Source organism: Vulpes vulpes, chromosome 10 (assembly GCF_048418805.1).
Source record: "Vulpes vulpes isolate BD-2025 chromosome 10, VulVul3, whole genome shotgun sequence".
NCBI classification, from domain to species: Eukaryota; Metazoa; Chordata; class Mammalia; order Carnivora; family Canidae; genus Vulpes; species Vulpes vulpes.
In genome coordinates, this window is record NC_132789.1 from 57125934 (window position 1) to 57141263 (window position 15330).

Sequence of the window (15330 nt, forward strand, 5' to 3'; positions counted from 1 at the left end):
ATCTAACAATGTGCCTATTGTGAGAATTAAATGAGGATCCATTAGAAAGCACTTAGCATAGTATTTTCCACATAATATACATTAAATTCATGTTTCCTTTAAAATGATCATTGGCACTGACTATTGCTATACAAATTCTAAAAGGACAAATCTAAAATATATGAATGCACTGGGATGAACATGCGGATCCCTGCAATCATTTAACACATTAAAATAACACTATGCCAAAAGCAATTAGCAAATTAATGTTATTAAAAGTACAGTTAGAGAAATGTTAATGCTGAAATTTGTGTGGCAGGCATAAAAGGAGCAGTACTCAATGATGGTGCTTCTACTTTTGAGGGCAAGTATTATTAACTCTTTCCTATAATTGTTCTCCAATAAAAGCCTATATTAAAAATATACATGATTATTCATAAAGCAGCACTTAAAAAATCATCAGTAGCACCAGTGCCTGAAGCATCTAAAAATCATTTCTAACATATTAAAGATACCATTTATTCTGTATTTGGTTTATATTAGCTAAAAATAAATCCATTCCAATTTCTTAATCCAGAGATTTTATTGAATTGTTTTCTGTAATATGAAGAAGGTATCTTCCTTACCCTCCAGTTCTGATAAGGAGACTCAATCCCAATACTAGGGGGAGAAAACTGTTTCATAAATGTAATGTGAAATTTTAAATAACTTACCAAAATTTTAGACTTGAGTATAAAGCAAATCAAAGTTACATGATTCAGTTTAAAAATCTAAAATATTTATTCAGAGTAGTAACATTCTTAATACTGATGAACTGATAAATTATTTCAAAGCTCTTCTATAGATTTAAATTTCTAAAAAATTTTCTAAAAGTATATACTATAAATATAAAAAATGACTTCTTTTGTTCTTAAAAGAACACTTTCACTTCAATTTGTATCTAATTCTGATTAATTTATCAATTAATTAACATATTAATGACAACAACAAAGGAACCAACAATATCCATTTGCAAGAACACTTGTGATTACAACACTATGTGAGATGCTTTACTTACTAATCTTTGAAACACTACCACACAAAAAAACCACATACTAACTATATATTTTTTATAATTGAAAAAACTGAGGCTCACAGAAATTAAGTAACTTGACTAATGTCAGTAAATGAAAGTATCGGAACTGATTCAAACTTAGGTCTAACTTTAAAAATTCATGTGTTTTTAGAATGTCGGGTGCCTCTTAAGACCCAGAAGAGGTGGCCTTGTTATGACTGTGTAGACATACTTCGCTCTCCCTTTGTCTGAGATATACAGCATTTCACACATATTTGTATAAACCTATTTATCACAACATACTTTAAATATTTGTTTTCATGTTCATATTCCATACTTGACTATGAATTACTGAAAAGGTCTAATCCTTATTCACCCTTTCAAACACAAAAATTTGATAATTTGATTCGAAAATTAACAGAAGATTCCACTGTTACAGAACAGCTTCAGAAAAATGCATAAAACATAAATGTATAATTTAATGTATACAGTGAATATTGACATAACTACCAACCAAATAAAAAAGAGAACTGTCAAAATCCCATAAGATCCTCCCCACTTCCCAGCATCATTCTTGATCACAATCTACTTTTCTCCTCAAAGGCAACTATCTTGACTTTTGCAAATATTCTTTACCAGTATGTCAAGCAGGTATTTCATTCATTTTTATTGCTCATCATATAAGCATGGGATTAAAATCCAATGGGATTTTATTGCTCATCAATCCCATTGGATGACTATGCCACTATTTATCCATCTATTGTAGATAAACATTTGGGTGGTTCCTAGTTTGTCCCTCTTATAAACAATGGTGCCACAAATACTCTTGGGAGTGTATCCTGGTTATATATATTTCTCTTTCTCTGAGTTTCTCTAAGGCTTAAACCTAGAAGAATTCCTGGGTTATAGTATATATGTATATTCAACTTTATGATACCAAATTATTTTTCTAATAGTGTGTAAGAGTTCTCCTTTCTCTATCTCCATGGTAACATCAATATTGGCATATTTTTAATATTTTTGCTAATCTGCTGGGTGTGTATATCAATGGTATAATGAGATTCTAGTTTGTATCTCCCTAACTATTAATGATCTTGAGCACTTTCTCATGTTTTTTAGCTATTTTAACTTTCTTTTTGTAAAGGAACTCTTCAGATGCTTTGTGCATTTATTTTTTTTAAGATTCATTTATTCATTTGAGAGACGGTGTGTGCACATCCATGTGCTCACACAACCAGGGGGAGGGGCAGAGGGAGAGATCTTCAAGCAGACCATCCACTGAGCTTGACAAGGGGCTCAATCCCACAACCCATGTGATCACGACCTCAGCCAAAACCAGTAGTCAGATGCTTAACCAACTGAGCCACTCAGATTCCCCTAATCTTTTGTGCATTAAGAAAAAAATTACTATTTTTTCTTATTGATTTATATAGGAATTCCTGATGTATTCCAGATACTGGTCTTTTGCCAGCTATATGTTACAAATAAGTCCCTATTCAATGGCTTAGCTTTTTATTACTAGCATTTTCTTCTTATAAACCACTCTTAATTTTAATGTAGCCAAATTTAGCCACCTCATTCTTTAATGGTTAGTGCTTTTTGGTCTTAAGAAAGTCTTCCCTAAATCTGTAGTCATAAATATTTCCAAATAAACACCATGTCCCTAACTTCTAGTTTCTGAATAGAATACAAAAGCTATCATCATTGGCAAGGTATAACCTTTTCATATACTTCCATAATAAATTTGGTTCAATAAAGTTTAGATACAATAAAGCAAGCTTTATGCTCTTTCAGTCTTCCTAAAGTGGAATTATAAATACATTGTCTACAAATGCAGGTTTAATAGATATTTACAAAATACAGCTATATTAACTATACTGAACACAGTCAAGAAATTGTACTAAAAAAAAATCTCTAAGTCAAAATGTACTAAAAAGAAAGCTATTCGTGCACTAGAGCTCACACAGTTTGTCCATAAGTGATTTATTTGCTCAAGGTTTATTTATTCCAATTTTCTGGTACTATTCTAGAGATCGGCTCAATAAGCATATCTGGAAGTTGGAAGTTACACCTGAGATTGGGGAAAGAAACATAAGCAGACACGAACTCTGAAGGAAAAAAAAAAAAGCACTATGGTGTTACTAGAAATACATGGGCAGGTAAATACCATTTCTAGGTTATAATTCAATTCATCATAAAGAAAAAGGCCATACACCAATATATTTCTTAAGGTGCAAGTGACAAAAAAGTAATTTTTTTAAGGTGCAAGTGACAAAAAAGTAATTTTCAAAACGAAAATTAAAAGAAGTATGTTCAAAGTAGTAAGGCAAAATTATCTTTCAATATAACTAACATAGAACCTCTCCTCTAATGATGTCAGGTAAAAACAAATGCATCTAAGTTTTTTTTTTCAGTATAATGAAATGTCCCAGAAGAAATATATGCTCTACTTTTTAATTGGAAAGATCACAGCATAGAAGCCATTTCTTTAAAGTAGCTAATTCCATTCTATCTCTTAGCTAATAAAATACAACATAGCTTGTTGTGTTGTTTGAATTTGTAAAATACAAAGCTTAAAGAGCTTTCTATCATGGCTAGTTGCAATACAACTATTGGTTGAAAAGGGGGAATATGGAAGCTTCCCTATGAATATGATTTTCTCTATTTCAAGAATTAGAAAACAAAGCCAACCATTTACTTTTCCATTCAAATATATTGATCCAGGGTGACCTTCAATATACTCTTTGACAAGATAAAAACTGACAGTTCTGCCTTTAGTTACCTAATTAAATACCAAACCTAAAGTGAAGTTTTTCTGTTATTTAGTAGAGTCATAGAATTATTCTCTAATATTAAGTAGACTCGTTGCATGAAGGTCAGCAAACATTTGCTAGTAAGTTTGCTAGCTTAAAAATAAAATACAGAGACAAACATAGAAATAGAACTAAATCACACTGTAAAAGCAAATAGAGTATTTGACAACATTAAAAATTTTCAGTGTGTTGTATTTTCAAAGCCACTTCTGAACAAAGACAAATACTAAAAGATACACCATTTTGAGAAGATAAGCATAATAGGAACGATGCTATACTTTTTGAAAAGACAAAATACAGATTGTGAATGCTGTTTACAGCTTATGCTATTTAGACAACAGTTCAGAAGTACAGTTTCCAATTCTTTTTTGAAACACTACCAGAAAAGAAAATGAAATCAGTGCATTTATAATTATTTAATTGTGCAGATAACATCTTCTATAAGGCCGTTTCACTATCTCAAAATAATGCATACATCACCTATTAGCCTGGATAATCACAAAAAGCCAAGAATAAATGTTAGTGTGAAAGCAGAAAATATAATTCAAATTTTAAAAATGTCAGAAAAATCTATAAATAGTTATAGCAAGCACCTGAAGTTTCAGTGATTTCTTTGCCATGAATATTAAAAGAATACTTTCATTTTAAAAGAAAAATATAACCTCAAAAAAGTAGACAAAATAATGTCACAAGTTAAAATTTTGAAAGGAAAACAGATTTTAAAATATTTTAAAATATATTCAAATATTTGCTATAATAAATCTTTTTCATACAAAAAAATCAATTTAGATCTATTTCATTAACCAATTATTTAATGTCTAAATCATAGCCGTCAAATGCCTGATTTCATTTTTAAGTTGTTACCTTAAAAATAACAGTTTCTTAGTAAAAACTAATTATATACAAACACATCAAACAAGAAGGCTATTTCAAAAATTATACTTGGACAGACAACTTCACTTTAGTCAGGACTTGAACTGCTAAAGCTTGCACATCAATTTTAACATAGTTACTATTCTGCAGAAAACAGCCAAACCAGTATCAATATTAAAGAACGGGGTTTCATTTGCTCAGATCAATTTACTTATTTATAGAATTTTACATTTATCTCAAGTCCAGAAAACGTTTTAATTTATCGAAGGGTCATAATGTTTCTATAATTAAAGCAAAAATTCATGCTATCAGCAATGCAAGATTTGTACTTCACTGAATCACTAGTTCTCAAGTTTGGGCTTTAGAGATTTTAAAAGAAAATATGGAAAAGCCAAGCCATATAGCAGCAGTCACTAAACCTGAACCTTTAATTATAGAATCGGTTTCATTTTAACGAAAGCAGTTTTAAGATGTTAGAATATCTAGTTTAATGAAAAGCCTGCAAGAAATTAAGAAAAGAATGCAAGATAAAACAAACAAACCTGGCAATGAAGGAGAAAGTTCATTGTATCCTCCAAATGAAGCATTCCGGACAAGCTTTCGGCCATCAATTCGTGGAGGAAATAAAACAGGCGAAACCACAGTACAGGAAGAAAATCTACGCTGTTGTGAGCTCTCTTCTTTCATGGTTTAGGAGGTCTATTTAATGTATACGTTCGCCCAGAAGGCTAATTAGATGAGTATGGCAATGAGAGGCTTTTCTCTCACATCCAAATGTAGTGAAACCCACCAGCACAAACAAAGGACACACACATTTAACAGCAAAGGAGAAGGACCAGAGACTGTCAAATCAGCAATAAACAGAAAAGGCATTAAGCCACACTAGTGGGTGTGTTTTTTTTTTTAAATGAACTGATAAACAAGGAAGACTATTCCACTAATGTTTTACCTTTTTATCAAGCCACAGCAATGCCCTGAGCTGAACTGCTGCTTTAGTAAAACAAAGCAAGATCAATACTTAAGAGATTCAGGATGAAGTAAAATGCAACCTTTTTCTCATATCTGTTATGTTTTTTGTAGTATCCACCACACTTCCCACCTCTTCCGATTCTTTCCAGTTTTTGCTTACTTCAGAAATGGATATAAACCATAACACTGTTTATCTTTCCTGAAGCCTCTAGATCTCTATCTAATCCACTGCTTACCTCAGCCATGTTTAAGAATTCATAAAGCAAGATACTCTTTCAAGTATAATTTTGATGGATTCTAACAGCTAAAACCGAAAATAAATATTTAAGTTTTACCTCTAGCAAGGATAGATGAGTCATTAAGACAATGTTAATGCAAATGCATCAACAGGGAAGATTGAAAAGACACCATAATAATGCTGAGTGCTCTAATAAATGTTCTCTTGAAACAGATATGAGCTGCAATAGTTCCTGTTCATTGCATTTGAACTTTTCAAAATATATCATCTACCAATGAGGATTTTCCAACTTAAAACTCTCCTATTTAAAGAAATATGCAGCTTTATTATCACAATAACAAATGGAATTTTTTCTATACTAGGTTAAAACTAAGTTACTGGTATGATCTAACATTATTAAATCTAATAGTAAAGTACCAATAGCCAAAATGATATACTATGCTATCTCTTTATAACTAATCTTTAAAGTTTCAAGAAATTCTTTCCTAGTTATATTAAAACTCATTTTCCTGGGCAGCTCCGGTGGCTCAGTGGTTTAGCACCGCCTTCAGCCTGGGGTGTGATCCTGGGGACCCAGGATCGAGTCCCACGTTGGGCTCCCTGCATGAAGCCTGCTTCTCTCTCTGCCTGTGTCTCTGCCTCTCTCTCTATGTTTCTCATGAATAAATAAATAAAATCTTTAAAAAAACAAAAAGCTCATTTTCCTTATTCTACCTTAACTGAAACTTAAAAAGCTCTAGTCAATTACTTTCTTTATATATCCTGGATTGATTTTTCTGATCACAGTTCTTACTTTCAATCTAGAAATAAGCCCCTTAGCTAAACTAAGCTCAGTTACAATTGAGTTAGTGGTTCATTTTTTATAGATACTTTACTATACAAACTCAGTTAACTTCCTATTATTACACATACATTTCAAGGCTAGTTCTCCACTCCTATACAACAGCATCCTATATAAGCTAAGTCTGTTGCTCTTTACTAGAATGGACACTTAACAAATTGAATTTCCTTTATGTAGCATGTTCTTTCTTGGGCAAAGGCATTTCAAGATCAATTAATGGTAAAAATAAGTTTACAGTTAATAATTACAATAACAGGGATTTATGCTTTTTTTTTTTTTTGCTTTTCTCCATGTCATGAAATATAAATGACAATTATAGACAATAAAGAAACGATAATTCATCATGCAATGGTGCTTGCCTCTCAAGGCATTATAGTATAATGGTTAAGCAGGATTACCATTATAGTATAATGGTTAAGCAGGAAATTAAACTGCCTGGGTTCAAATCCCAGCTGGATGGATTTTAGTAATTATGTTCATTTCTGTGAGTCTCTGTTTCCTCAAATATAAAGTGCTAATAATATTACCTATATTATCAAATTGTTTCAAGGATCAAATTGGACTATATGTCACATCTAGAAAAGTTCCAGGTTAAAATGGCAGAATAAAGACATTAAACTAATGTGTTCCCTCCTAAAACACAATTAAAATTACAGGAAAGGGATAAAATCTTAAAAAGATAAACAATTAAAGGTATGTATTCCACAAGTATGTATCCAGGATACATATGTTTGATACTGGAAAGCATGAGATTAACAAGTAGTCACAGTCTTGCAGATCCCAGGAAGCTGAATCACAAACCAGCAATGGTAAAAACTGAGAACCAGCACTATTTAGACCAAAGAATCCTTTTGAACATAAATCATAACACCAAGTTCCTCTAGATAAGGAATCAGATAAGCTATTGACATCACCAATAATTCTGGAATCAAGATCAAAATAAAAGCAATGCTTTCAAAATTGGAAGAAAAATGACTTCCAACTTAAAATTCCATACCCAGCCAAACTATCAATTACATATTAGGGTAAAATAAAGATATTTTTAGACACACCAAGGTCAAAAACTTACTTTCCATATGTATTTTCAAACAGTTTACTAGAGAAGTCCTTCTCACCTGGGGTTCATTAGGACTATTGCCCTAAAACATCTACTTTTCAAAATGAATTACTCTTTCCTACCGTACATCCATAATTGCTCTACCCATTCACCATAATCCTGGAGAGAACTGAGAAAATATTCACTTATATTATTTTCTATAGGCCTTATTTTCCTCATAGGCCCCACCCGAGAATAGTTGTACTAGACTACATACTTTACCAAAAAGTGACAGTGAAGAGTTAGAATGCATGGGACCAGGAAACAGCTTAATATAAATGAGCTGTCGTTACCCAAAAAGTACCCCACCACTATACCATCTCTTTATAAACCAAGGACAAACAGTTTGAGTGAACTTTGCCCAATTTTTTTCTGACTTTGGCTTGTCTTGATATGTTGATGAAGTTTCTTCTCTGTTTCCCATGCTATACTGTTTGGATAAGGCGAGTTCACTTCCAGGACAGAACAGTACAGAAGTGTTCTCATTCCTTTTTTTTTTTTTTTAAGATTTTATTTTTTAGAACAGTTTTAGGTTCACAGCAACATTGAGAGGAAGGTACAGAGAGATCTCCCATATTTGACCTGCCTCCACATATGCATAGCCTCTCTATTATCAATTCCCCTCACCAGAGTGATACATTGGTTCTACGTGATGAACCTACATTGACACATAATCACTCAAAGTCCACAGCTTATCTTAGGATTCAATTTTTGATGCTGTACATACCATGGGTTTGGACAAATGCATAATGACATGTATCTATCATTATAGTATTATTCAGAGTATTTTCACGGTCATAAAAACCTGTGCTTTGCTATTCATTGCTGCCTCCCTGCTAACTCCTGGAAAGGACTGATCTTTTTTACTATTTCCATAGTTTTGCTTTTGCCATAAGGTCACATAGAACTCTAATGAGTAACATTATATCTAAGTCTCTGTTGTTGGTGTTTCATTCGTCTCATTTTCAGCACAGTATCTCCTGTCTTACTTAATGGATCCTTATGGTAAGTACTAAATGGCCCTGACCCTTGCCTGGCTCTGCTTCTTTAGAAGGGTCTTGACTCTTCTTTGCCCTTTGCTCTTCCTAGACAGTTGAGGATAATCTTACCAAGTACCAAGAAAAAAACCTGTTGAGATATAGATTCAAAATACATTGAACAGATAAAATCATTTTGAGAAGTGACATATTAATAATATTGAATTTTCCTACTGGAACATGGTAGGAAAATTTATTGTCTCTCCATTTACTGAGAATACACTATCTTAGTGTTACACTTTTCTACATAAAGATATTGATTTATTAGACTTACTGCTATATACCTTTCTTTTCTGTTAGTTTAAGTGGTATTTTTTGAACTGCATTTTTAAAACCATTTGTTACTGGTATATACACTGCAGTTGGAACATGTATCCAGTATTTTTTTTTTTTTTAAGATTTTATTTATTTGACAGAAAGAGTGCACACAAGCAGGGGGAGCAGCAGGCAGAGGGAGAGGCAGAAGCAGGCTCCCTATTGAGAAGTGAACCTGATGCGGGGCTTGATCCTGGGACCCTAGGATCATTACCAGAGTCAAAGGCAGATACTTACATTGCATTAGTAATTTTAATAACTTATCTATAAATTTGGGTAAGGTTCTGTATAAATAATTACACTAACTACTAATAAAATGTTTGCTCCTTTAATTTCTTTTTATCTTATTCACTAGCTAAATTCCAACTACAGTGTTGAAAAGACCTGTAGATGGTACACACCTTTTCCTTCTTCCTAATTCTAATTACAAGGTTAAGAAAGAGTTCCTTTCTATTTATAATTTGCTAAAAAACTTTTTTTTAATCATGAACAAATATTAAAATTTTCAAATACATTTTAATGGGATAACAGTTTCTCTTCTTTATTCTGTGTATTAAATGACATCTAGATTTTTCTTTAAGATTTTATTTATTTATTTATTTTTATTTTTTATTTTTTATTTTTTTTGAGAGTGAGAGCGAAAGCAAGAGCAAGATAGAGCGAGAGAGAATCTGAAGCTGACTCTGGGCTAGGCAGAGAGCCCAACTCAGGACTCAATCCTACAACTGCAAGATCATGACCTGAGGCAAAACCAAAAGTTAGAGCTCCCACTACATCCCCCCCATCCCAGTACAGAGCCTGCTTAAGATTCTCTCTTCCTCTTCCTTTGCTGCTGCCCTGTCCCCACCTTTTCTCTTCTAAAAACAAACAAACAAAAAAGATCTAATCCAATTTCAGAGATATTAAAGTAGGAGGAGAGGTACTTTTTCAGACTTAATGAAATCACACAGTTCTAAGGTGAGACTGGAATTACATTTTTCCCTAAATGTTTAGTAGAATTTGTTTTTAAATATATCTGGGCATATGAAGTTTTTGTAAAGATAATTTATATTATTAATTAGAGTACAAAAATCACTAGAATTTCCTATTACTGAATAAATTTTAGGAAGTATGATCTTTCTAGAAATTTTTTCATCTAATTTTTCAAATTTATTGACTAGAGTTGGTTATCTTTTAAAAATCTGCCTATATTTTTAGTTGTGTTTTTTTATTCCTAATGATGTTCACTAAGTTAAATGCTTGCTTAACTCATTACTTTTTAGCCCTCTTTGTAAAGTATTAGCATTAAAACTATTTAGGTTTCCTGCTTGGGAATTTTGAAGCCTCCTTAATCGGAGAGTTGTCTTTTATCTTTTTTTTTAAAGACTTCATTTATTTTTTTTAAAGATTTTATTTATTTATTCATGAGAGAGACAGAGAGAGAGAGGCAGAGACACAGGCAGAAGGAGAAGCAGGCTCCATGGAGGGAGCCTGACGCAGGATTTGATCCCAGGTCTCCAGGATCACACTCCAGGCTGCAGGCGGCGCTAAACTGCTTGCCACCGGGGCTGCCAAAAAAGACTTCATTTATTAATTAAGAAAGAAGGAATGTGCATGGGGGGATGGGCAGAGGGAGAGGAAGAGAGAATCCCAAGCAGACTCTGTACTGAGTGTGGAGGCCAATGCAGGGCTCAATTCTATGATCCTGAGATCATGACCTGAGCCAAAATCGAGAGTAAGGTGCTTAACCAACTGAGCCACCCAGACACCCCATCTTTCAGCCTTCTGAAAGGTTCCCAACACAATATTGCCTTTAATCTGGAACGTGTGAGTGGCTCAGTGGTTGAGCATCTGCCTTCGGCTCAGGATGTGATCCTGGAGTGCTGGGATCGAGTCCTGCATCAGGCTCCCTGCATGGAGCCTGCTTCTCCCTCTGCCTGTGTCTCTGCCTCTCTTTCTACATGTCTCTCATGAATAAATAAATAAAATCTTAAAAAAAATATATTGCCTTTAATCCATTAACTCACATTCTGGCATTTATAATTACAAATGGTGAAGATGGTGGTCTGGATGGTAGGTAATTTATGCAGATTCTCTCTGGTGGCTTGCTACTTCATGTGTTTACTGATTTTTCCACATCCCTGCCAGCATTCGGTGTTGTCACTATTTTGGATTTTAACAGGTGCACACATAATGCTATCTTGTTTTGTTTTACAAATGAGCTCATAACTAAAAATCAATAATTTTCAGAGGCCTGTGCTCAAACCTCTCCTCTAACAAGTACTGTGTTGATTCTTCCAGACACCTCCGAATACTAATGACCCAAGATCATTTTAAAGTAAACTGAGGAATGTTACTGTTTTTGAAACAGAAATGGTATGAATTCTGGCCCCAAGCTACAATAAAGTCTGAAATATGGGATGCAGCTGGTCAAGAATGATAGATACCAATGTACTAGAGAGGAGCAAAGAAGCCACAGTCATAGATAATAGCACAAATGATGAATCCTTTGCCAGAGCCAAAAAATAGGTTAAAGAACTTAAAAGGCAAGCTGATCCTAACACTGTAATGGCTTTATCAGGAAACAAGGCTGACCTTGCAAATAAAAGAGCTGCCGATTTCCAGGAAGCACAGTCCTAAGTAGATGACAACAGTTTATTACTCATGGGGACATCAGCTAAAACACTGATGAATGTAAATGAAATATTCATGGCAACAGCTAAAAGTTGCCAAAGAATGGACGACAGAATCCAGGAGCAAATTCTGCCAGAGGAAGAAAAGTAGATCTACTGAACCTACACAGGCAACCAGGAATCAGTGTGGTGATAACTAAACCTCTAGTTTGAACCTGCTGGAATATTCTTCTGCTTCCTAAATGTTAATGACAGTTGAACTAGAACATTTACCCAGCCCAGTATGACTTCCAAAAAGAAGAGACTTATGACAGAGTCAATTTCTTCTATTGAATTATTTTCAGTGTTTTGAACTTAATTTTTAATAACATGCATGTGACCATATGACTAATGTTTCAGAAGCAGAAGTGGGGAATGAGAGCGTGTATGTATGCTTGTTTCCTTGGATGGTTAGGGGGAATCATTTCTCACCACCAGGGATGATGTAAACCCACAGTTAACCAGCCAGTTCTACAAAAAAGATTTGGAATTTATTAATTTGGGCTTTTCAAAACATTCCTTTTTTAGAATACTCTAAAGATATTTATGCTTAGTTACAGTATTCAAGATACTGGTGATTTCTCTTAGTATGCATATTTAAGATGAACACTCCACATTTTGACAAATTAACCACAAGAAAACAGTCCTACATCTTCAGGGTGTGGATAAAAGCAAACATTAATGGCACTGAAATTATAGCCAGTCCTGGTATTTGTAGTGGGGTAAAAAAAAAAAGTCAAATGTAACCTCATCTTGTTTTAGGAATATGAAAACTGATAAGTGCAACTTATCTTATTGAAGCGTTGCACTTAACGAATAGTGTTCCCTTCAAAAACATATGAGTTCTTCAACAGAAATGAAACAAATCAGGTGTCTGTGATTTCTGTTTAATCACTGTTGGCTATTACATAGGTTTTGTTGTTTGGATCAGGGAATGGGCTTTCGTTCTCTTTGGACATAATATAGTCAAGGTACTAACAACAATGTACATTCAAACTTGATTATTTTAAAGTTGATCTTCAAAAAATAAAAATAAAAAAATAAATTTGATCTTTAGTGGTACTATAAATAAGATATTGCACTGCAGTCTCCATATATGTTTATTACTTTTCTGTAATATTTAATACGAGTTGCTTGAAAGTATACAAAATGTACAGTTACTAAAACAGCTAATTTTTCCTTTTTCTCTCTCTTTAAAAGGATGGAGTTCAGTTGTTCCAACATGGCTAAACCATAATAAATAATGTATCAGTAACTTGTAACATAAGTAAGTACTGCAGTGTATCAGTAACAATCTTGCAGCGTTGTTTTCCAAAGTTTCTTTTATTTTGATCAGTTCAGTATATTGCACTGATTATTTTAGGTATTTTCATATATGAAATCTATCATGTAGTTAGAGATGATTAAATCTAAATCTAAATCTAAAATCTAAAATTAAAACTTAAAAAAAATTAAAATCCTGCTAGCAGAACTTGTACATTTATAGCAATTCAGAATTAGTAAGGAAAACAGTTCACCAGTGTTTAATTTTATATTGAAGTGCTCAGGTTGGAACAAAGTGGTATAGAAAGCAAAAACAAAAACAAAAATATAAAACAAAAAACCCCTACCATACCCATCATTTTGATGTTCTTCCTAGGAAGGTTTTTGTCTGAATATCTAGTGTGCTATATTACCGGAACTGTAATATATAAAATTCATTTACATGTTTTCATGTCCTTATGCTTCCCTACTTCCTGTTCCTAAATTTCACAAATTGGGACTGAGAATATCATTTTTGGTTTGTTCTTGCTTTCTAGTACAGAACCCTGTATCAAAAAGAATAAAAGCCAGATTGGTGGAGGAGACTCTTAGAAAATCCTGTACTCTCCAGGGGGAATTTGTCTGTCACAAACATCCTTCTTTTACCTGGAAAATAAGTGTTTGCTAAACTTCACTGTTTCATTATTAAGTAAAATTTATGTATATTCAAAATTAGAACAACCAAAAGGAAAACACAATTTTTTAAATGAAATTGTTTATCTTCTCTCAGAAATTACGCAAACATTGGCAAATTAAGTTGTTATTATCTTGCTTTGTATTTACTTACAATACAGAAAACTGGTATCTCCATGCCTCAAATAAGGAAAGGAAAATTGTAGCAATTAACTTTATAGGTGAAACTATTTTACCAGTCTTGCTAAGAAGGGATCTCAACCTGCCAGACTTTGGAAACAAATGGGAGTAAATCTCAATAGAAAAGAGCTGAGGAACTAGTGCTAGTAGTACATGATAGTCCTTTAATGTTATCTTAACACACACACACACACACACCTTAATATGTAGATGTACACACACATACATATTTTTAAATTAGATATATGCACACAAAACATTTTTATAGGGAAAAAAGTGTCCTGTAGTAAGATGAACATTCTTAATGTTTTGAATGTTTAATTGCTTTGATGAGAAGCAATTAATAAGGCCTGGCAAAAATAAGATGGAATCCTCTCAACTTGGTAAATATATTTAAAATAGAGCTAAATTATTCCTTCTCACTTTTCAATAAATATTTTCAAAGTATTTCAGTTTACCCTACAGGAGCAGAGGAATATTTGAAAAACATAGATACTGCAACATTTCACAAGAGATTTAGAAAACTATTTCATTCTCATTTTTTAATATGCCAAATATTATATCTTTTTCATTATTTAATGGATACTTTCATGCCTCTCTAAGCAGCAATTATCCAAACATCAAGAATTTCAAACAGAAAACAATTATGTCTTAAATAACTTTAAAAATCTAACAGTGAGGATTCAGTAACTCAGAAGAAAAGTAACATAACCTCCAATGTATACTATCTGTAATTAAAACAACCTATGGCTATAAACCAAAGCACAGCATTTAGGAGAAAAAAAAAATTAAAGGTAGTGGGGATAAATTCAAGTACTCTTTCAGGTAAAACAATTTTCATGAAATAAAACACATATATTCAAGACACATTTGTTATATGTGCATAGTCTCATAAATATTCAATAATTGATCCTAGTAATATCTTACCAAGGAAGGAAGAATTGCTTCGGTTCATGGAGGAAACTGACTTATTGGTCTCCTTTTGCCTAGAAACCACTTTATAATGAAGGTGTCACCTGAGATTTATACCAGCGATGTCTAAAATTCACCCTGGGGAATCTGGTACAACATTTTTATACCAGTAAACTCACATTAGTAAACTCTGCAAAGAAAATCCCCCTTTACTTTGAAGTTTTCTATTAAGTTGTAGATATAGATACATCATGTCATGTGTAATGCTACAAATGCTACCAGGGCATTCAAGTGAAAGGACTTGGCAGGGGTTAAGAGAATTTGCTAAAGGATAAGAGAAACACAATACTAAGCATATACATTTTAATTTAAGTCTAGATAAAGCAAGCATGGTCTAAATTTATTTTGATAAAACTGGTTAAGTAGGTAACTGATTA

General features: G+C 32.9%; 1 protein-coding gene and 1 pseudogene across 10 annotated transcripts in view; one reads left to right on the plus strand and one right to left on the minus strand.

Moving 5' to 3' along the window:
* Positions 1 to 15330, minus strand: part of OSBPL8 (oxysterol binding protein like 8) — a 145995-nt gene that overhangs the window by 47136 nt on the left and 83529 nt on the right. Inside the window, exon 1 of one of the 10 annotated variants that reach the window (XM_025992151.2) lies at positions 5262 to 5436. The exons of the other annotated variants lie outside the window; for them this stretch is intronic. Coding sequence (XP_025847936.1) covers positions 5262 to 5406 — 145 coding nt within the window. The 5' untranslated portion in view covers positions 5407 to 5436. Of the gene's footprint in view, positions 1 to 5261; positions 5437 to 15330 lie in introns of those variants that run through there. 10 annotated transcript variants of the gene reach the window in all.
* Positions 11545 to 12158, plus strand: LOC112914870 (ras-related protein Rab-5A pseudogene; annotated as a pseudogene).